This window comes from Canis aureus, chromosome 5 (assembly GCF_053574225.1).
Source record: "Canis aureus isolate CA01 chromosome 5, VMU_Caureus_v.1.0, whole genome shotgun sequence".
Taxonomy (NCBI): domain Eukaryota; kingdom Metazoa; phylum Chordata; class Mammalia; order Carnivora; family Canidae; genus Canis; species Canis aureus.
In genome coordinates, this window is record NC_135615.1 from 53,367,487 (window position 1) to 53,389,969 (window position 22,483).

Below are 22,483 nucleotides of genomic sequence, written 5' to 3' on the forward strand. Positions count from 1 at the left end.
GGGCATGTATCTTAGCAGTATTTGGAGCTCTAATTGGTTGAGTAAACTCATTTGTAGTGCAATTAAACCACTGTCTAGTAGATGAGGTATATCACACTTCGGGGACTGGTTGCGAATATACAAGAAGTTAAACAAGCTGTGAATCAGTGAACACCCAGGATGCAGGCCAAGTCATTAATGGGCTGACGAGCTGCCTGCGGGGGCTCCTACCCATCAGCCAAAACTTCTTTCTCCCTTTTGCTCTTCTCAGATTTAATCTCTCATTACATTTCTGACAGATTTCCTCTTCATTTTAATTATTTTTAATTCAAGATTGGAGTGGAGCTGCCTGCCCAGCGGCCCCCCAGTCCCAACGCTGGCCGCGGCTTCAGGGGGACTGAACACCAGGCTCTCCAGGCCGGTCCCTCCCCGGCCCCCGGAGCACGTGAGGAGGCCGCTGTGCCTGCCACGCTGGTTCCCTCGGTCTCCTCCCCACTTAGGGGAGGGCAGACCCCATCCCCGCCAGCTTAGCGCCCCAGGGAAGGCCTTGCCTTGTGCCGGCGTCTGCTGGCTCCCGCGGGCTGCTGCGTTGGCCTGGATGTGGGAGGGGCCCGCAGGTGGGGGCGGCAGGTGCCCGGGGAGCCCTGCTCCTTGCTTCTCCGATGATCCTAGGCCGCCTCGGAGCGTCCTCCCCTGGCCCCGCCCAGACTTGTAAATCACAGTGTTCAGGGTTTTCAGAGTGACTGAAATTGACTTAAATTTTTAAAAAAAACTACATTTGAAAGGCGCACCATTTCTGTCCTACTTGGCTTTAGTTTCCAGCTTGGCTGCACGCCCTTCTCCTTTACTCCCCGCAGGTGGCCCTGCACGTGGGCACCCATGCGTGCGGTTGATGCCCCCCCCCCCCCCGCCGCCCCCATGGCCTTTCCTCGGACGTATGCATTCGCGTTCCCACCTGTAGACGAGCCCACGCGGACTCACCTGCTGGGCTTTCAGAGTCGTGCAGAATCTATGTGCAGGAGACATTCACGCCCCCGGTAGGACGGGTTCCTTATGCTCTGGGTGCCATCAGCCTCCGATTCCCCTCCCCCCACCTTGTGCAGAAGGCGAAGTTAAAGCCTGACCCAGAGAGGGCAGGTGCCCCTTGCTGTGCATCACCAACCAGCCTTGGGCCTTCCTGTTTGACGGCAGGTCAGCGTAGGGAGAGAGGCAGAAGCAGCTGTTTCAAAGAAAGCAGCCTCTGAGGCTGGAAAACAGAGAAATGAGGGGCTGAGTCCCTCCAGCCCAGTTTTATAACCATGCACGGTGTGCAGCTGTGCTTAGCAGTGTTAGACTCCTGTCCGTCTGCTGGCTGCTGTTTGTCTCTGTTTCAGCCTCCTTCCTTCTCCCTCTCTCTGCTGCCCTAAGTAGATTTGGAACATCAGCTTCCAGGCGAGGAGGAGACGTGTACGTGTGAGAGGACAATCACTGCTAAAGAAGCAGATGTCAGCATTAAGAATATTCCTAAAGCCGTAAAAAAAAAATGTAAAAACAAGAACATAAAACCAACAGATAACTAGCTACGGCGGATTCTAATTAAGAAGTCTAGTTGACTTTTGCAGCTTGATCAAGATATGCGTGTCCTGCGGCAGTGATGTCTCAAGCTACCTGTAGGATTAATTTCGGTTGGTTTAGGTAAATTTCCCTGGGGATCAACTGATGATTTTAAGCACAGCATAGTAAGGCACAAAGCACAAAGTCAGATGAGGTTTGACGAATGGCAAATCTGAGAGTAGAAAAGGGGAGTCCTTCGTTTGCACAGTGCTGCTGGGAAACCTGGTCTGGATGCTGGTCAAATTGGGCCTGCTGAGTGGTTGCTTCTGTAAGAAACACTGATAGTTGATTGAAAATCCAAATGCTGAGAGTTGATTAACAGTCTACAAGTGAAGCTCCTGGTATCAGGTCTGAGGATGCTCAGCATGACAGTGACTCAGTGGGAGATACTCAAAGAAGACATAGAGCGTAAGCTGTATCCCACTTGATTCTTTATAATAGGTGGGGGCTTGCAGAAAGATACTGTTTTTTTTTTTTTTTTTCAACATTTCAGATTCTGAATTTCACTTTAGAAGGTAAATTCCTGTGTCACAAACTCTTCTTCATACCAGTATTTGTTCACCAGTGTTTGTCTTCTGTTTCTGAGGAAGCCAGGTTATTTTCTTTGGTTCCTTTGTGTCTGTCTGCCTTCCAACAGCTGATTAGGAGAAGCTCAAGGTTTTGGGAGGTGGGGGGAGATCTTGATTTTATCCAATCAATATTTGGAAAAAGAAAAATACTGTAAAAGCCTTTCATCTGACCCAGAAAGAAAGGGGTAGCTGGTTGGTTAGTTAAGAAGTTGATCAGAGTCAGAAATCATTAAAAAAAAAAAAAAAAAAAAGACGCATCCTTAAACATACTTTTAAATTCAGATGCATACTGAATTTAATCTAACTATCTCAGTTTAAATATCTATGAATTGGGCAGCCCTGGTAGCTCAAGAGGTTTAGTGCCGCCTTCAGCCCAGGGTGTGATCCTGGAGACCTGGGATCGAGTCCCACGTCAGGCTCCATGCAGGGAGCCTCTGCCTGTGTCTCTGCCTCTCTCTCTCTCTCTCTCTCTCTCTCTCTGTGTGTGTGTGTGTCTTTCATGAATAAATAAATAAAATCTTTAAAAATAAATAAATAAATATCTATGAATTTAGGGGTGCCTGGGTGGCTCAGTCAGTTAAGCATCTGACTCTTGATTTTGGTTCAGGTCACGAGCTCATGGGTCATGAGATCCAACCGCACATTGGACTTTGTGCTGGGTGTGGTGGCTGCTTGGGATATTCTCTCTCTCTCCCTCCCTCCCTCCCTCCTTCCACCCCTGACCCCACACTGCCCCTTGCAAACCTCCCCCTTAAAGAGAGAAATATTAAATGTATATATTTTATATATATAAATTTATATAATATATTTATATTAAGAATATTAAATATATATAAGGTTACTAGTATTCTTATGTAAGGCCTTTCTAAGACAGCCTATATAAACCATACTTCTAATACATCGATTTTATTTACCACTTTTCACTGCTTTAAAGGTGAAGCAAGAACTTGAAGCAATCTGAATGTAGGAATCTAGATATGTAATATTTTTTCCACTTTGGAAAACCTTGTCACCCATACTAAATCAGTAGGAATTTTATTTAGTAACTCACATTTAACGTATTTATCAATACTTTCCAAAGTATTCCATTTGTTTTTTATAAGCCACAAAGCTTTTCCCTTTCAACACTCCTGTTTCATCGGTTTAAATATTTGTTTAAATTAGTTAATCCCGATATCAAGCCTCGCCAGAAAAACAGGTGTAGAGATAAACCCAGCTGGTGAGAGCCCAGCGTCCGGCATCCCACAGAAGGCTGCTAGCCCGCCTGGAAAGTGTTGGCCGCCCAGCTGGCCAGCAGCTCCCTTGGCAGTGCTTGTACAGTGGGGATAACAGTCCTAGATTCTTCCTTGAGTTGGTCATATGAAGTGTGGATGAAAGAGATTTTTTTTCTGGATAGCAAAGGAAGAAAGAGGAGACCAAAGAAATAATGAGAGAAGAAATAAAGAGTAAAACAAGCCAAACAAAAAGTCAGGTTTCAAGAGAGAACCCCCAAAATGTGATTCTACAAGGGAAGGAAAAGTATGGATACAATGAGAAGACACACATACACAGACTTGAAAGAAAAATGAATTCCTAGTAGTTGAACACTTGAGCGGAACATGTGAATACCAATTAAACTGAGACTGAATATACTTAAGATTTATGGGATTGGATTATTCTGATATGTTGTTCAGCAGGGATTTAGGGTGTCCTAGTCCGCCTTGCATTCATTTGTCAGGAGCAATGAAAATAAACAGTGGCATATGCATCTCAGATCAGAAACCCCTTGTTTTAGGAGACAGACATTCGATGTACTTTACTGTGGATGATTGCTGTTTGGGTAAATTATTATTTATCTGAGCACTTCCTGACCTGAGAGTTCAAATCTGTTCTCCTCCAATAATGACAAGTGAGGAGTAACCTAAGAGAAAATGAGCCAATCCAAGACATTTTCCTCTTCACTTACCATTTCCAGGTGAGGTTTTAAGCCTCCCCCTTCTCTTGACTTGTTTCTTCCACATCAGGCTTCAGGGAGACCATTGCCTTTACCCAGCCAGAAATGGTTCTCTAGAGCATAGGAGTGAGTCTTGCAGCAGAAATTTGGTGCACCCTCCTCATTTTACAGTAAAGTTGGCTGTCGCCTTGGCCATAGATTGGATGGAATAGAAATACAGTGTATTATTGGCCCCCTTTTATGTTGGGAAATGCATTTTCTGTTGAAACAGCTATAGGTGTAAATCATGGCAAGGTGTGTAGTGAGGAAATATGCTACTCTTCATTGCAGGACAGCCTCATATGACCTATTACATCCTTCGCATTTATCTGGAATTTCATGGGGAATAAATTACCCTCAAGTTGGAAGCCACCTAACCCTAAGAAGCTTTGGCCCTTTGTGCAGATCCCAAGTGTATCCTATAGAAAATGATTGCTTTAGTCACTCTAGAAAAAGTGCCTAACATGTATCTAGTGCTAGAAAGGATATAGTTCACGGTATGCATGTACTTTTGTTAATTCTTTTCCTGTTCTGACTTATATATTGAATTCTGTTTTGTCTGTGGAAAAGCTAAAACCATTAGCTGGCCATTGGAAAATAGCTCACTCTGGAGACTGTCCATTTGTGTCCTACACTGAAGATGAATTTGATGCCTTATGTATGACCAGTGACCTTTACCAAAAGATTAAGAAATAAATAAATGTGGCCATAACATTTTAACCTGGACTGGGTTGTTTGTAGCTGCTGGGATAGCGTGCGTGAGCTGAATTCAAGCTGTCATGGGAATGTAAAAAAAAAAAAAAAAAAAAATTTGACGATCACATGGTTTACTGTACCCAGAACCATCCTCACTTCCACGAACCCCAACTCTTGTGCTTCTTTTCAGGGCAGTCTACTTTGTTCGACATAAGGAATCCCGGCAGAGGTTTGCTATGAAGAAGATCAATAAACAGAACCTCATCCTCCGAAACCAGATCCAGCAGGCCTTCGTGGAACGGGATATCCTGACGTTTGCAGAGAACCCCTTTGTGGTCAGCATGTATTGCTCGTTTGAGACAAGGCGCCACTTATGCATGGTCATGGAGTACGTGGAAGGTAAATCAGTGTCTGACACAGAGAGCATGACACCTGCACCCAGAAACTGCGTGCTCCTTTGTGCGGCTGAGGCTTTCTCCGTTGTCCTACGTGATGTTCGTATCCACCTCAGGGCGAAGCCAGGCAGTGAGATGGCTGTATTCCCAGTCATTATGTTCTGATAATTGCTTGTAAAGTGGCTGCTCTGCTATAACAAAGGGAAAATTAGTGCTATTTGGAAAAAAAGGTTGTTTTTCTTTTTTAATAGCTTTTAATCCTAACCACCTCCTCTCAATTGTTTGTTAAAGTTAGAATATAGGTGATAGGATTTTTTTCTTACTTACTTTTATCACACGGCATAAAATCTTTCATTGCAACTGATCCTAAAGGATGAATTAAAAAACATATCCTTTTTGGCCAATGGTATGAAATTAAAAATGTGTTAAGGGAAAAGGAGATATAAGTCAAGAAAATTTCCTTTTTTTTTTTTTTTTTTTTGACACTTAAGGCTTACCTTTTAAATGTTCTTATTTCCATCAGTTTTACATTCAGTTTCTACACGTTTGGCCCTGACTTACTGATATAAACAAAATTAATAAAAGGAATATATTAGGAAGGGCCAAAGCAGTCTCCAAAGCATCTAATGTAAGCTCTCAAAATTGTTGGAGCAGAATCCCAAAACTATAAGACTCAAAGAAACCATTAAATATCATTTAGTTCAACCTTTTCATCTTGCAGACAAGTGAACTGAAACCCAAAAAGCAGAGCAGACTTCTAAATATTTCACTAATGGATACAAGGCAAAAGTACAGCTTGCCCTGAATTCCACCCGTTGATTTTGTTTTTATTTCCCCGCCTCCCCATGCTGGCACTTGGCTTTATTAACCTTGGTTGTGGTTACAGTAACTAACATTTATCATGTGGTTTAAGTGTTGGCAGTATTCTAAATTCTTTACATAGATTACCTCATTTAATCCTCACAATAGTCTGCAACGGGATAACAGTCTTACTATCCTGGTATTAGAGGAAAGAGCCGGGACTGGGTTGCCTAAGGTCTCCCCAGGTAGGATTTGAACTCAGGGAGCCTGCCCCAGAACCCATGCTTTATACTGGTGTATTTTGTTCTTCAAATTTCAGTTCCACTTTGAAGCCAGATCTGCTCCCTTAGGACTATTCCTGCCTTAAAAAAATAATAATCTCTTTCCTTCACACCACATCTTAATTAAGAAATGTGATTACTCAGTGTCCACTTAGGAATTTAAGATGCTGTGTGTGTGGGTAGAGGCCGTTCTGCTCTGATGGGGTGTAATCTGAACGGATGGTCGTCTCCTGTCCCGGCCATGACTGCACCTGCTGAATCTTGTGCTTGGATTTTATAGGAGGTGACTGTGCAACGCTGATGAAGAACATGGGGCCTCTCCCTGTCGATATGGCTAGGATGTACTTTGCGGAGACAGTCTTGGCCTTGGAGTACCTACATAATTATGGGATTGTACACAGGGATCTGAAACCAGACAAGTACGTACATGAGGAGAGGTTTCTTTTTTTTTTTCCACACAATACACAAAATTGTCTTATGTGTCTAAAAATGTTTTATTAATGGTGCTTTGCACATTTTGAAATTCTCCCATTGTGTACCCAAAGAAGTTACTTTGGCAATACACGGTGACAATTTTTACATAGTACTTTAAAGGCTCTGGTGCTTATAAGGAACGAAATAATAGCTTATAAGGAATGAAAGAAAGACCATTATGAAGCCAGGGTCAGTTAAGTTTTTTTAAGTTGTTATTATGTTTATTTTTGAGTAGCTTCATAGAATGGTACTAGTTGTTTTCTGGATAGTTTCTGCCTTTGGTATTATACTGGGATAGCCCTTCCCTACTCTAAGATGATACACTTGATATTATATTCTCTCTCACTATTTAATTTTCAATCTATGTGAGGTTCATTTTACTGTCTAATTTGAGATATAGAGAGACTCTTTGCCCCTCAAATGAATAAGTTATTCATCTTTACAGCATTTATTAAATGTTTTATGCTTTCTCCACTAATTTCAGACACATCCAAAAATATTGCACGTTAATATGTAAAGATTCTAAGCGTGCTTAAAATTTTATGATAAAATTAACTCATGCTCATTCCAGAAAATTTTGAAGTACAGAAAAATGTATGAAAAAATTGGTTGACAACATTACCAAAGACAACTATTACAATTTTGGAATATTTCCTTCCAATAGCTATTTTTTCCTCTTTTCTCATGTCCTCTGTTCCTTTAATTTTTTAATTAATTAAAATTTTGATTTTTCCACTTACAATGAAATTTTTAAAAATTTAAATTTGCAAAAGTGTCGAATGTGAATTCTTTGCATTACATAAGAAATTTACATTTTGTGCTTAATGAGTAGAAATTTAAATTTGAGCCATAAGTTGAAATCTTAAACAACAGTACCCTTTTCTGTCCAAGTGCTTTATCTTATGTCTCACTTAAATCACAGATGGATTGCTTGTCTTAGTTTCTTATGTATGCAGTGGGATTATTGGTAACTCTTTTCTATTTTATTATTCTGAAAATAGAAAGATATCAGAGTCCCATACTTGAATTTTTCTAAGACTTTAAACCTGAAAGTGATACTGTATGTGGCTACCCCTACAAAGATCAGCTTAAGCCTGCTGTATGGCCCTCCTTGTGAATTATACTCATGACCCAGATACATGTATGTAATATGTTCCTGTAACTTTGTCTCTTCCCAGGCTGGGTTTCATATTAAGATTGATACCTCAGGGCACCTGGATGGCTCAGTCAGTTAAGCCTCTGACTCTTGATTTCGGCCCAGGTCATGGTCTCAGGGTCATGAGGTCTCAAGCCCCACATTGGGCTCCATGTTGGGCTCCATGGTGGGGTGTGGAGCCTGCTAAAGATCCTCTCTCCTGTCTCTCTGCCCCTCCCTCTCACTAAAAATCAGTAAATAAAAAAGCTTGATTCCTCTCTACTAACCACTCTCAATACAAATTGACAGGGGAAGGAGAAAGCTTAAGAGAAGAATTTCAAAACAAGTGTTATAATGTGTGTCCTTCTGCTTCATAGTTTGTTGGTCACCTCCATGGGGCACATAAAGCTGACAGATTTTGGATTATCCAAGGTGGGACTAATGAGCATGACTACCAATCTTTATGAGGGTCACATCGAGAAGGATGCCCGCGAGTTCCTGGACAAACAGGTAAGCTTGGCCGCTGCTCAGTTCTAAAGAAAGATACAAAGTACGATACTGCGAGTGACAATCAGAATCTACTTGTGCAGGCCAGCTCCGCATTAGGCCTGGACGTTTAGATGTCTGTATGAGCCTTACGTTTAATAAAGTGCAAATTGCTTCCATTTTTCTCCCTGGGCCTCTTTGAACTGTCCGTTCCTCCACATTCCTCCCCCAGCATTATGGTCTATTAGCAAGACGAACGATGTAATTGCACACAAGTGAGAATGTGAGAGAGACAAATGGAAAACTGTTTTTGTAAGGAATTCAGGAGTCTCAGTAGAGTACTCATGAAACTCATGATGCATTGTACAATCACGGGTGCTAAAATCCGAGCCATGGCCCATTTCCCTTTAAGCATGCCTCATTACCATGTGCCCACAATCTGTTCATTGTAAAGTTACTTAAGGTAAACACATCTTAACTGTCATGCTTTTATGAAGTAGCCAGGATGTGGATATATTTTGGGCCTATCAGTGCTAAAACCATCCGTGGTGGTGACAGATTAAAAATGCGTCATCATATAGACTTTCAGGGTTAAAAATGTTTTTAATACCATGAGATACGTAAAAATACCAAGTAGGGTCAAACCCTCAATTTGAAATCACTCATTCCACATACCGTAACATTAGAGGAGCTTAAACTTCCCTTTCGTGATATTTAAATATCTCCTTACTGATTTGTAACTGCCCTTCCTCCGTTCTTTGTCCGTGCAGGTGCGCTCTGGGCAAAATAATTGCCATTCACCCATCTTGCTCATTTTAATTCATGTCTAATATCCCAATCATTCTAATACCGCAATTATCTTTTAGGTCTGCGGCACACCTGAATACATTGCACCAGAAGTGATTCTGAGGCAGGGCTACGGGAAGCCAGTGGACTGGTGGGCCATGGGGATTATCCTCTATGAATTTCTGGTTGGATGCGTGCCATTCTTCGGGGATACTCCAGAAGAGCTATTTGGACAAGTCATCAGTGGTAAATATCATCAGGAGTTATCTTCGAGCGACTATTGGGAAACTGCTATTTCATGCAATTCTGTGGAGCTTTGCCGTTTTAGCTACTAAAATGTTAACCTTTATCAAACGGTTTAGCCAACAAATTAAAAGAACTCACTCATCATAGTGCATAACTGACTTTCACAAATCTCAGGAGATCAATTTGTGCTGAAAATTGATCTGAGGAAGTGTCGGCAACATGGAATTTGGAAATGGACTGGCAGTGTAACCAGTTTTTATGGTGTGCTTTTCTGCAAAAGAAATTCACGTGGGATTTGCAAATCATGTCATTGCCGTCCAGCCTTCCTTTCCATAATAGGAAGGTTGCACCAAGGAAGAAAAGGTTAATGTGGGTAACATTTACATAAACGGGGGGAAATGGCTAATGGTACAATGAAGAAATTAACAAAAATGTAATAAACCCTAAAACAAATGTCTACCAAATAACAAATAATGAGAACGGGAAGGAAGCAAATTTAATCCACAGATTGTTAATGATTTCATTGGTGTTTGTTATGGTGTAATGTTATTTCTGTAACAGCTGTTCATCTTTCATTTAAAATTCAATAACCTTTAGATCTTCACCTGCATGCTGACCCTCACTATTGTTATGCGGCTTGTGGCAAAACTAAATGATCATTACATAGGCTCTATTACTACCCTACCTGCTGTTTTGATAAATTTCCCGGAAGCATAGATCAAAAAGGTCTCTCCACCCCAAAGTTTATCAGCCATCATAGACACCCCCCATCACCCACTCTGACACCTTCTGGATTGGGCTACAGGATCGAACGGTGGCAAGAGAGGGAGGGTTCATGTTGACAGGGGAGTCCCTTAATCATAGCATTATTCTCTATCATTAAATTTGCAAGCCAGGCCTATTTGTAAACTTTAACAGTAGATTTGTGAGTTGCCTGCAGTGTATGACCCTTTTTCTACAATATCTGAGCTGTTTATGGATTTATAACTAGGCTGTTTTCTGATATACCAAGGCCTGAATGGCAAGAAGAATCAACTGTTTAATTAACACAAGCAGCAAATGCTGGCTTTGTTCTCGATGCCTTACGGCTCAGATGCATATTCATGTTTTATTTTCCAAATCAGATTTAAACTGAAGCAGAGGAAGCTGGAAGCAGGCACACACAGAAATAACTCACGTTTTTATTGCATTTCCATACACACAAGCACGCACACCTTATCTTCAGGCAAACTCCAGTGGAATGTGGAACATATTCTAATATTTATGACAGATTTTAAATACTTCCATTATTACTATGATTACTTTGGATTTTTTTGTTTTCAAGCTTAGCATTTTGGCCTTCCGTTTGTCTCTAGAGGTAGTTATTTTTGCAAAATTAATTTGCATTTCTCGAAGCTGAAGAACTCTAAGGCTGGGGCCAAATTCTCATTTGAGGAAAGTAGGAGAGAAAAATCTTACTCTCTTGATTCCCTGGAAGGGCGACCATCTATAACACAGGTGTTAAGAGTGTCCACCACATTAAGTCATCATGATAACTAGAAGGATCAATTTGTTTTAAGTCTGCCAAAAAGAAAAAAAAAATACAAAGAATCAAAAAAGCAAACAGAAGATACTGCTTATTGAAATATTTTCTCCCTGCCTTGCTGAAAGCAATGCTGCTGGTTCATGTCTCATGAAGCAATGCTTCTCAAACTTGACTGGGCCCAGGAATCAACTGGCAATCCTGTTAAAATGCAGATTCTGATTCAGTCTGGGATGGAGCCTAAAAATTCTGTTTCTCTAACAAACTCCCAGGCGACGTCCTGGCTGTTGGAACCTGGACTGTCATTTGAGCAATAAAGTTGTAAACTACGTGTCTCTTTTCTAGATGAGATCAACTGGCCAGAAAAGGATGAGGCACCACCACCCGATGCCCAGGATCTGATTACCTTGCTTCTTAGACAGAATCCACTGGAGAGACTGGGAACAGGTTAGAGCACGTGTCTTAATTTTGCTAAATATGCAACAAAAATAATGCCTTTGTGGAGCATTCAGAGGTTTTTGTTTGTGTTTTCTATTTTTTGCGTAACAAATATCTGTTGGTTGATGTAGGACGTGACTACAACACATCATAACAATGATATTTTGGATTTTTTTTTCTGATTCGGAGCAGTATGTCCAGTATTATTTTTTTGTGAAGCAAAAGTTTTTCTTTCCTTGTTTCAATAAATAAAATTTGTCTGGAAGGAAACCTCCAAGGGCACCACGTAGCTCTTCTATCCTGAAAAGCATGCATCTTACAGAAGTTAGTGACATGTGGAGCTTTTTTTGTTTGGATTTTTTTTTTTTAAGATTTTATTTATTTATTCATGATAGTCACACAGAGAGAGAGAGAGGCAGAGACATAGGCAGAGGGAGAAGCAGGCTCCATGCAGGGAGCCCGACGTGGGATTCGATCCCGGGTCTCCAGGATCGTGCCCCGGGCCAAAGGCAGGCGCCAAACCGCTGCGCCACCCAGGGATCCCTTGTTTGGATTTTTTAAAACTGTGTACTCCCAGAAAGATTTAACCTAGCCCGTTGCTATCTATAGGCTTTGAAATGGATTATCAGCACTTGAACTAATTAATTACTAGAAATGAGTGTCTGGAGTTGAACTATGCTGTCTCATCATGGTGCTCAGCACTATTGCCCAAGAAAGAGGATTAAAACCATTGGCGTTCAAGATTAAGGAGATAAGATTTGTCTCTTGCTGATTATTTTTTTCCTCCGACTGTTCTACTTATAGTGTTTGTTTCTGCTCCTCCTTTTCCTTCTCTTCCTTGTATCCCGAATGGACAGAAATCCCAATATAGAGTCCCAGCCAGGCCCAGCGTGTGAATTTATCTAGATGGAACTATTAAATATAAACACAATACACACACACATACACACACACACACACACACACTGCAGGTAGTATCCACGATTTTCACCAGTGAAAATTGTTGACTTGATGGGTCATTTACTCTGAGCTGTTTCATTCTACCTCATTGTGATAGAAATATCAGAAAATACTGAACAAATCATTCTCTCCCTCAGTTTTGCCAAGACAAAAATAATTTGCAACAGCTCCAAATACGGGTTACTCTTTCATGTTTGCCCACAGTGTCCCCCAGTTGGGGGGCTCCGTTCTTGCTTAAGTGTGCTGTGCTACTAGAGTTTATGATGATGCATTGAAACCCATTGGCCACATTCTTCTCCTGTAAATAAAGTTTTACTCAAACACGGCAGTGCCATTCATATGCATTGTCTGTAGTTGCCTTCATGGGTCAGAGGCAGAGTCGAGTCATCAAACTGCATGGCCCACAAAGCCTTAAAATATTTACTCTTTGGCTTTGTACAGAAAAATCTCATTGACTGCATTAAGCGAATCAAAGAAGATTGAAACTCTGGGCTCACTTGGAAACACTTTTTTGAGTTGAGCCTTTTATGGGGGTACCGTGGGCCTCTCTGCCTTTTGCAGTAGATAAGTGGGCCTTCGACTAAGAGAGGCAATATAAATGGAAATGAAGGGCACAAACTCCAGTCCAATGGTCTGAGTTTAAATTTCTGCTGTGTGACAGTGGGCAGTATACGTGCCTTTCTGTGCCTCGTTTTCTCACCCGTTAAATGGAGCTTAGAGAACTACCACCTCACAGGATTTTCATGAAAATAAAAGGTCATCCACTCGGCTTTTAGGACTCGGTATGACACTGCTGCCTCTGGTACTGTCATTTTATCATCCCACCTGCGTAATCTCAGACTTGACCCTGTGGACGTCCAGGAGACAGAAATGGTGATGGTGCCCCTACCTTTGAGCTGCCCAAACTCTTTGAACAGAATACTTGATGTTTCTTCCCACCCTATTTGGTATTCCTATTGTCTGAAGTGACTAGCAAAGTCTTTACCCCCTGCCCTCTGGAACCTGCAGTCACATTTGCTTTCTGGCTCCAGAGATACAAGTAGCTATCAAAGAATTGGTGCCAGGGCTCTGGATGGGGCTGAGTTTTGAGAAATGACTTTACCCACTTGAGCCAAATTCAGAGAAACAGTGGCATTTTCAGATTGTCCTGCAATAGCACAAATCTCAATTTCTGTGTCCTACTCAACTTTCCCGGAGAAGTGTTGTCCTGAGGTGTGACCAAAGATAACAATAGAATTGACACATCCCTTCCCAAGAGCCTGCTTCTCTTTGCCATTCTTGGGTCATTTTGGAGAGTTTTCCCAGAGTTTTGTCTGTTTCCTTCCTGTAAGAAGACTTGGAATCTTGATTGGGCTTGATTTCAGCCAAACAGGACTATGATGATGGTCAGCATGGCCATGTTGATATATGTATTATATGCTGTGAGTTACCTCTCTGCATTTTTTCCCCTGTCACTTGCATTCTTTTCAGGGTTTGACAATTTGAGACGCAAGTCCCCTAGCAGACAGTCAAAAGAGACATTTAAACGACCCTGCCCTAGCAATTAGGGTTGTCAGAAAGCACTTGCCAAAGGGGCAGGTCCAACGTGACAGATCCCAGTAGGGCTCGGAGAATGAGGCTGAGATCCCGCAGGCCTGCCATGCTGCTTCCAATGACAGCATTTTGGATTTAATGCATATTTAGCGGGCAAAATAATGCACCGTGAAAATGTGCGAATTCACATTTGCCCGAGAGAGTAGAGAGGCTGAGAAAAGGAGTGTGAAGAACATAATGGATGTTTAAGAAACTTCCATGAAAGGGAGAAACTCAAGGGAGAACATTAGTGTGAAGCATAACTTACAGTGTGGAAACTTGTCCTACTTGGACTCGACTTTTGAGGTTGTGAAGCTTGAGTGGCAGCCCGGTTTCTCGGACCCACAGCTGCTCAGATGTGACTGACTCCCACCTGTGCACCAGCTGCGAGGTCTGGAGTGGTTTCTTCATGAGCTGGGTCACCGTTTCCTAATCTAGGAAAATGGGCATGTTATACCCTCGCAGGATGATTGTGAGGATTGAATGCAGACGTGTTCACAGAGCTACCAAGTATGTGAACATAGTGCATCATGGGAGCTGCAGCCATGACCAGTTCCCCTTCCTTCCCTGACTGGTGAATTCTCGCAGTGAGCGCTGTCACTTGAATGAGTTCCTGTGCTTGGTCATTTGTATCGGGCTCATGATGCCATCATCCACATTGTACCAACAGTTTAGCCCAGAGGTCATCTCTCCCCATGCGTCCTTTTCATTCTCTTGTTCCCCATGTCTGCAGAAGTGCTTGAGGAACAAGCACTCACCTGTGGTGAGTGGACCTCTTCCCAAGGGGTCACAAAGGCCAAAGGGTGAGAAAGGTGAGCTAGGCCACCAGTAGGCTGTGACTCTGTGGGGAAGGACCCATCTGTCGTCATCCACAGAAGATGGAGTGAATGTTCTCACAGACTTGGGTTCCAAGGAGTGGCACTTCCGATACGGTCTGGAAGTGCCCTGTGAGCCCTTGGATCTAGAGAACAGTGCTTCTCTGAGTGAAGCTGAGCAACCTCAGAGTATCAGATGTCACCTGTGTGTCCCCATGAGCAGCAGCTGAAGTGAGAGTCACTGCAGTGTAGTGTGTGGTACGCCACTCACTAGGGCTTGACACTTGACATCGGTGTTGGAGGCACAGTGAGGGAGTAAGATAGATATTTAAGATCTTTTAGCATCTCTGAGATAAGAACACTGGGAAAGAGTGTGTCTGGCAGCTCTGTGTAGGAGCGTTGGCATTATGACCTGAGGATGGACCTGGCTGGTTTTAAACAGACCTCAGCTCAGCCTCTCCAAATTTTATTAATAGGTGATCGTGGTCCAATATGCTTGATTGCTTATCCTTAGTCTCCCCATCCAAATATGGAGTTGACGTAATGCCTACTTTGTGGGGTTAGTTTCAGTGATTTAACTAAAGGAGACTAGATGCCTCTAGCATGTAGTGCAATTCTTGTCCAAGGCAGCCTTCCTATCAGTGCTGCCTCTGTTAGGGTCAACGTCAGACTTTACTCTTGTGCCGTAAACATGGTTAGTGCTGGGAGAGGATCCTGGATAAAGATTCTAATCAAATGCTTAGTAAAGAAGAATCTCAGGGCGCTGGGTGGCTCAGTCAGTTGAGCATCTGCCTTCAGCTTAGGTCATGATCCTGGGGTCCTGGAATCAAGCCCCACATTGGACTCCCTGCTCCTTGGGGAGTCTGCTTCTCCCTCTCCCTCTGCCTGTGTGTGTGCTTGCTCTCTCCCTCTCTCTCTCAAATAAATAAATCTTTAAAAAAAGAAGAATCTCTTCTTCCTTTCTTGGGTGATTTTCCCACTTTGCTCTTTTCTTTCCATTGTTCTCGAAACACTAGTTTGTCCTGGCTGGGTTTGGGGCTCTGACCTGTACCCTGTGCTAGAACAATCTGATGGGGACAGAGCCACATCTCTGAACCACGCAGGCCCCACCCCAACATCCAGGCCCATCTCTCCTTGAGTTTGCATTTCTCATAATATTTTTTTGTACCGTACCAAGGACAGGGTGGGAAGCATGACAGCTGTATGAAAGAGGCATTTACGTCACACCTATAGGGCATCTCCTGGCAAAGAGGTGATTAGAGCCTGTGTTAGTCTTGTGAAAAACCTCACTTCCTGGCTTTTTTTTCAGGATAGATTCTTCTTTGTCTCCCTCCTTAACACAGTGTGTGTGTGTGTGTTTGTGTGTGTGTGGCAGGGCAGGGGCTTAATTTTCATACTAGGATGGTATAACATATGTACCTTCTCTTTACTGGGTAATAGTGTGATATTTTGGTGGGACCTGCCCATCCAAATACTTCTTTAAAATCATGAACTGAATTAAAAACATTTTATTCAATTGCATAGACATGCTGACTTGGCCAAAAAAAAGAAGCCCTAAAACTTAAAAATTGTGACTGATTTCCATCACCTGCCCAACAGATTTGTCAGGTTCTTACTCAAGAATCAGTAATCCACAGAATCAAAGTTCTACCTATGGTAATGAGCAATCCAATAAAATTAAATGGAAACTATTATATACTATTTAGGGAAAATTCATCTTTATTAACCTTGCCTCCAGAGGAAATATTGCTGTGAACACGTTTTTGCGCCTTGTTGGAATTTCTTTGGTTTTGTAATGAGTGAGACTGCTTTGGGCCAACGTGCGTCCACGTCCCCAGGTTCAGTATAATGTGATTTTAAGTGGCCGCATCATTAACCTTTGAAAAATGGAGGAAGTCATGGAAAAATTAACAAAGAAGAACTGTGCCATAGCAACTGCTGTTAGCAAAATCAGATCCTCTGCTGATAAATTATGAGGGGAAAGTTTTTTGTGTGGGGGTGTTGGTTGCAGAATGAAAAAGTAAGATTTTTTATGATTCTTTCATTTATTTCTCTATTGATAGGTTTGATGAGGGCGGGGGGCAGGAGTTGTTCTTAAAAGCTTTGCTTGGAGGGTAGTTTAACATTTTCACCCCTGTCCTTTCTCTCCCTCCCCACCCCAAGGTGGTGCCTATGAAGTCAAACAGCATCGATTCTTCCGTTCTTTAGACTGGAACAGTTTGCTGAGACAGAAGGCAGAATTTATTCCCCAACTGGAATCCGAGGACGACACAAGTTATTTTGATAGTACGTGAATCGTCTGACACGAAACATTGTTTGACCTTTACTTTGTAGGAAATTATCTCCACTTGTGATAGAACCTTCCAGGCTTGAGCCTATGAGTTCTTAGACATAAGGCTGCTTCGGTATAGAAACTCCTAATTAATACATCTAAACCCAAAGCTGAAATTCTGAGTAATGGGAACCGTTGCCAAACCTTTCTCTGCAGCTCGGTCGGAGAAGTATCATCACATGGAGACGGAGGAAGAAGATGACACAAATGATGAAGACTTTAATGTGGAAATAAGGCAGTTTTCCTCCTGTTCACACCGCTTTTCAAAAGTAAGTGAAATGTGACAGAAGCATAAGGGTCTCTCCAGGGAATGTCCCTCGAGCCAGGTAGTCGACGTCCCTAAACAGCTGGACAAGATCATAAAAACCACCTGCAGTGTTTTGGGGATTGGGGTCTCCTGTACGTAAAATTCCTTTTAGTTTAGGAAAAGTGACCCCACCATCTTGACAATCCAGAGCCCCTACCTACTTTTTTCACTCTCTACAGATGAATATCTTTTTTCTTGGAGGCTTATGCTCATGGTGCCATCTTTGGAAAACACGACCGTCCTAACTATGCCGACCTCACCCTGCAGGACCAAGCCTAGTTCGTTGCCAGGCTGTAGGGGAGTCCCCTGTTTCCCTGATCCTTTAATGGAGAATGTTGAGCTTGAGTCCCTATGTGTACAGCCCTCCTCCAAGTATCACACAGAACCCGAAGGAGCCGTATGGGTCCTTAACATCAGCTAGGACCCTCGGAGAGAGTTGATGTGGAATGAGAAAGTCTTGTGCCCAATAATAGAAAATGGAAGTTACATGAAAGAGGCCAGTGGAAGTCAGGCTAGAATTTTGGAAATGGGAGAAGATAATAAAATCAATGTCTGAGAAAGATGCTTCCCCCCCCCATAGTGGTAAGATAAGATAAGATAAGATAAGATAAGATAAGATAAGATAGAAGAAAAGGGAAAGGGAAAGGAGAAAGAAAGAAGGAAGGAAGAAAGGAAAGAAAGAAAGCCGAGAAACCTGACAGTCCTGAGACAGGGCAGGGCCCTAGGAAAATGGAAAAGAACCTAGAGGGCCCCTCACCTCCCTTTTGCTATTTTCAGTAGCTGTGCATTTCCTGTTGCCATGGCATTTCGCGTGATGATTGTTCAGCTCTTCCCTAATGTGGGCTTTGTGGGGTGTTCTGTACCTTTCTCTGCGTGATACTACCTAGAGAGCCTCCACACATGGGCCGGCACTGCCCTCACTGCGTAAAGGAAGGCCATGGCAAGCTCGGGGCTCCCTGGAGGGGCTGCCCGCTGGCCTGTCCTGAGCCGGGGCTGACGCTTTGGCCACACTGGCTACAGCCTTTGCCCCGTGCCTGTGGCCTGTGCTCTGGCCCATCCCTGCTGGACCCTGAACCCTCTTTCCTTCCCACTGTCTCTTCTGTCCATCAGCCACCCTGGCCCTGACCGCAGTAGGCTCTGGGCCCCCTAAGGGCCTCTCCCACAAGAGCAGCAGGTGACTGCGGTGCACAGTTGGGAGTGCTTCCTGCACTGGGCTCTGAGCTCCCAATTTTTCTTTCCGTCATCCCTGTGGGACCACAGAGATCTCAGGTCGGCCCGAGCCCTGATCCCCTTCAGAAATGCCAGTCCCGTCATGGAAGCCGCCTGCATGTGTATGTGATTTATGAGCCAAACACATACCTCTGACTCAGAACCAAATATGCTCTGCCTCCCTGCCCCCGCCCCCCCCCACACACACACATCTTGAAACAGGTAATTTATTCCTCTCTTCCCACTCAATTCCAATTCACTTTTCTCCTTCCCACTCCTGCCTGGTGGCCATTAGATCTTTTTCTCTGTGGTTTTCTTTTTCTGATAGACTTTCATGGTTAAAAAGTCATCTAAGATGTGCATTGATCCCCGGGCCTAGAAACTCCAAAACTCCAAAGCATCTGTGGACGTTGTAGATGCAGAGTCCGTAACAAGGCAAGAGGGTGATGAATTCAGAGCTCCCACTCCAAGAAGAAAAAAATAATAGATACGTGGACCACTCATCTCAGGACTCGAATAGGCAGCATTGGAAAGTACCCTCTGCACACACGGTCCCAGTGGAGACCTTAGTCATGCTCTCAGGGCTTCTCTCCCAAGGTTTGGGGGGTTTTCTAACAAACTCCTTCAAGAAAATACTAATAAACACCCAACGCTTCGCCTCGCAGGTTTTCAGCAGCATAGACCGAATTACTCAGAATCCCGGAGAAGAGAAGGAAGACCCTGGAGACAAAACCAAAAGCACAGTGTTGCCATCCACAGAAACCTTCAGCTGGAGTTCGGAATATTCTGAAATGTATGTGAAATGCCGTTAAGCAGGGTTCATAGCAGCAGCTGCTAGAGCAGTGGTTCTTCAGCCCGAGTGAGCATCGGAATCTCCTGGAAGCCCTGTAAGAACACAGGTCCTAGGCCGATTCTAGCGTGTGTGATCCACTAGGTCTGGGATGGAGGCCGCGAATGGGCCTTTGTAGTCCGTCGCGGTCGCGTCCCTCCGCTGCCAGTGTGGGGACCGCGCCGTAAGAACCACTGCGCTAGACCTGCGTTGGTTAGGCTTATCTGAGTTCCATTTTTACTCCCTTTCTTCCAAAAGTCTCCTTGAACGCAGTTTCCTGGGATGTATGTATACATGACTTTGTTTTGTTTTTAATTAAGGCAACAGTTATCCACATCCAACTCTTCAGACACTGAAAGCAACAGACATAAACTCAGTTCTGGCCCACTTCCCAAACTGGCTATCTCAACAGAGGCAGAAAAAGATGAAGCGGCTCCCTGCCCCAGAGACCTCCCTGAGGAGCCAGAAAAGCCAGCCCTGCCTCCTGCAGAGAACACTCAGGAGGAGCCCGAGGTCACCACTCCCGCCAGCACCATCAGCAGCTCCACCCTGTCAGGTGAGCGCGTGGGCCTGGCGCCTGCTCCCACCCCAGGCCCCGTGGAGAAGGGATCGCTGGTGTTCTGAACCCCGGGCCGGCCTTACTAGGCCGCAGCGATGGCTCTCGTGTGCTGCTGTACTCCCTCCACGGCCCCACGTCTAGGACGTGAGGCATCATCAGCTGTCTCAGACCCCTCCTGACCACGTGGCCATACAGCAAACCCTCCTGGCTTCAGGTTGGCCCCAGAGCCAGCCCGCACTCTGCACAGCGGGGTTTCAGGCGGGATCCTCTGACAGCGGGCAAAACGCACTGAACACTGGGTTGTGTTCTCAGCAGAGTTGTGTCCACATCAGAGATTAGGAGCGAGGAACTGTGTCAGTGACATGCTCAAAATTACCCTAAAAAATGGCTTAAATCCCCCATAGGGTAACAATATAAAGCCAGCTTTTCTTCTGGTGTTGAAGTGGGTGGTGGTTTCTTTGAAGGAGTCGGTTTGTTATGGGGCCATGTTGTGCCAGATAACTTAGGTGTCCACGGTAGACCCCGTGCAGCAGATGCTTATTCTGGGAGATTCCCAGATGCTCTCCATGTGTCTCAGGCTGAGAGAGGAGGAGGGAGTGAGAAAGACCAACATGATTCGAGTTGGCATTGAACGTCCATGTGAAACGTCTCCACTACAGACCCAAGTCATCCTCTCAGTCTCTGGGTGACTGGAGGACAGAAACTCCTGAGACGCCGTTCACTGTTGGTGAGGCAGTCAAGGGGCATTGGGCTTTTCCTGGAGAGCACTTTACAGTGTCACTTTTGTATGAAGGAACCTTCCTGACAGCAGTCACAGTATCTCCACAGGATCTCAAGAGGCTTTAATGTATCATTAGATGATCAAACTTGCATTTTTCCCTCAGACCAAGCCAAGTGTGCTTAAAATATTACTTGGTCTATAATATTTTTTTTTTTGCATAGCATATCTTTCCACAGAGCAGTGTGCACTTATGCCTTTTTTTTTTTTAAACAAATAAAACATGGATATGGCTTAGGCTTGCTATGATAAATGTTTTCATTAAGCTATATTCACTATGCTATATTGATAACCATGAGTGATTCCAAGAATTTTTATGAACTTTTTTTTTTTATCTAACTGAATATTCATAGCATAACTCTCTTTAAAAATCCTTTCAAAGAAAACACATTTTACTGACTAGGTTTATTTCAGCCTTACTGAAAAGTTTGCTTGCTTCTGTGGAGCTCTACATGTACTTCTAGGTTTTCATGGGGACAGATAATGTGGGGTTTTTCTTCTTTCTCTCTCTTCCCTTCAGTTCTTTTTTTTTTTTTTTAAGATTTTATTTATTTATTCATGAGAGATAGAGAGAGGCAGAGGGAGAAAGACTCCCTGTGGAGAGTCCGATGCTGGACTCGATCCCAGGACCCTGGGATCACAACCTGAGTCAAAGGCAGATGCTCAACCACTGAGCCACCCAGGCGTCCCTCTTCCCCTCAGTTCTTTTACCATGTAGGATAATTCCCCTTATCCTTACCTTTTTATAAAGCCATGAGAATAGCAACTTAGTGTAGACACAACCTAGTGGTCTAAGATCCTTAATTGTTTTTACTTCATCTTGGCAATGAAGTCCAATGGAAGTATCTCAGTATTTTATATTTCCAGTTACTAGTTCATATTTAGTTTATTATTAGTTTATATTTCTGGTTACTAGATCTGTGTTTCCTAGTTTATTATCATGCTCTGAAGAGAGTATACTCACCTCCATTTAAAAGTTTTTCTTAATATGGTGGATGGCTTAGTCTCGGTGCCCTGGTCCCCATCATCAGTGTCAAAGGGAAAGGGAGGGAAATGGTATCTAAGCAGTTGATTGATTACTTTCATAATTAAAAAAAAAAAAAAAAAAACCCTACTTAGGTCCTGCCATGCATTTTGATTAATTGATTGAAACCACCTTTCTGTCTCCCCCATATACACACTAAAAATAATCAAAGGCCTTGGGGGCTGTACAGAATAGAGAGATGAGCCAGTCTGCTCCAGGCCAAGGGTAATTAGGAAATCTGAAAACCGTGACTGTAGTAAAATTAAATTTGTTGATTTTTATATTGCTCCACCATCAAAAAGAAAGAACCCTTGACATTTGCAGAACATTAAGGTGACATTATCCACCACTGGCAGAGCAGAAATGCACACGCTTCTATCCGGCGCTGTGAAGCCAGGTGGCGGAGGCCAGAGGGAGGGATGAGAGAAGAGAACACCATACACTCACACGCGGGCATTTAGGGAAGGAACAGCTCTGTACCTGTTTCTCTTCCTTCGTGACCACGTTGCATCTGAACCTGTGAAGCCTGACATGTAGGGCTCGCATAAACCCATTATTCTTTGTGAAGAAATTCAGCTTTCCCTTTTGTCCTTGTCAAAAGGACACAGCAGCCTCCCAAGTGCCACCTTCCCCTAGCAAGGACCCCACCTACTGGGTGGGCGCCCCGCCTTGCACACCAAGGCCAAACTTGAGCGGGGCAGCTGAGGACTATATTCAGCAGCAGA

General features: G+C 43.6%; 1 protein-coding gene across 1 annotated transcript in view; it reads left to right on the forward strand.

Annotated features, from left to right (window-relative positions):
- MAST4 (microtubule associated serine/threonine kinase family member 4) overlaps positions 1-22,483 on the forward strand; it is a 537,692-nt gene that overhangs the window by 492,783 nt on the left and 22,426 nt on the right. The window contains exons 17-25 of the mRNA XM_077896497.1: positions 5,000-5,208; positions 6,567-6,705; positions 8,273-8,405; positions 9,248-9,413; positions 11,281-11,382; positions 16,884-17,006; positions 17,209-17,321; positions 19,234-19,361; positions 19,718-19,953. Coding sequence (XP_077752623.1) covers positions 5,000-5,208; positions 6,567-6,705; positions 8,273-8,405; positions 9,248-9,413; positions 11,281-11,382; positions 16,884-17,006; positions 17,209-17,321; positions 19,234-19,361; positions 19,718-19,953 — 1,349 coding nt within the window. The remainder of the gene's footprint in view (positions 1-4,999; positions 5,209-6,566; positions 6,706-8,272; positions 8,406-9,247; positions 9,414-11,280; positions 11,383-16,883; positions 17,007-17,208; positions 17,322-19,233; positions 19,362-19,717; positions 19,954-22,483) is intronic.